The sequence below is a fragment of the Dichomitus squalens genome (genome assembly GCF_000275845.1).
Source record: "Dichomitus squalens LYAD-421 SS1 unplaced genomic scaffold DICSQscaffold_506, whole genome shotgun sequence".
Classification (NCBI taxonomy): Eukaryota; Fungi; Basidiomycota; class Agaricomycetes; order Polyporales; family Polyporaceae; genus Dichomitus; species Dichomitus squalens.
The window spans coordinates 1-834 of NW_006767388.1; the positions used below are offsets into that span (position 1 = coordinate 1).

The 834-nt window shown below is 55.0% G+C and overlaps 1 protein-coding gene across 1 annotated transcript; it reads left to right on the forward strand.

The window, feature by feature from the left end:
- Positions 1–247: 247 nt before the first annotated feature.
- DICSQDRAFT_176193 (uncharacterized protein) lies at positions 248–498 on the forward strand (the record flags this gene model as incomplete). Its single annotated transcript, XM_007371944.1, has 2 exons — positions 248–263; positions 317–498. 2 exons carry the CDS (start codon positions 248–250, stop codon positions 496–498), a joined length of 198 nt encoding a protein of 65 aa, XP_007372006.1.
- Between the last annotated feature and the right edge of the window lie 336 nt (positions 499–834).

Here is an 834-nt window from a genome sequence, read left to right on the forward strand (position 1 = left end):
CATAATATGCTGCAGTGTTATCCATTGCGGTGGCTCAAGTCAATTGCAGCAAGGAGGATGACTGAATCGTCTGCGACAATGAGACAGATGTGGTGGCGAGACAACATCAGCAAATTGTGCAAACAATGGTCATCCATGACCACGGCGCCCGAAACTGGCCTACCCTTTCCGGAAACCACAAGCGCCTACTAATGCTGGCCAACTCCCATCTCGTCCGACAGACTCCGGCCATTAAGCATCTGCGCGCATGGATCCCGACAATGGTAGGTAGGTATTCATCTTGTCCTTTTACCTCATACCACTCAATCGTCATCAGAGAAAGTGCGTATACGTCGAGACTATGCAAAGCGTTCCGCTGCATCACAGCCGCCTCCTCGGCACTCCTTACTAACATCTCCCCAATCTCTCTCCCGAACGTGCTCCTCATCCTCCTCCATCCTCCTTTCCGCCTCGGCCCTCTCTGCCTCCTCGTCTGTGCATCCGCCGCCGCCGCCATGAGCGGCGGCATGGGGCGGCAGGTCAGGTTGCAGCCTACTATTTGTAGAACACGGCGCCGAAGTGCCGATGCAGGCAGAGCGGGTGAGTGCGCGGCAACTTAGCAGCGTTGTATTCAGTCAGATGGTGTCGTCGCTGTGGACGACAGCGTCCACAGCAAAACTGACCAGATGCCCCGTGCGCCGGAGCATGGGCATGCAGCCATTGTGAGCGTCTGCCCGGTGTGGTGACGTTCCCTTCACGATCCTCACCCTGCCTTCTTTCTACGTATACTCCCTACTGATACTTTTCAATCTTGCTCATCGATGACGCGTATTTTAGGTTGCAACTCAATCAACG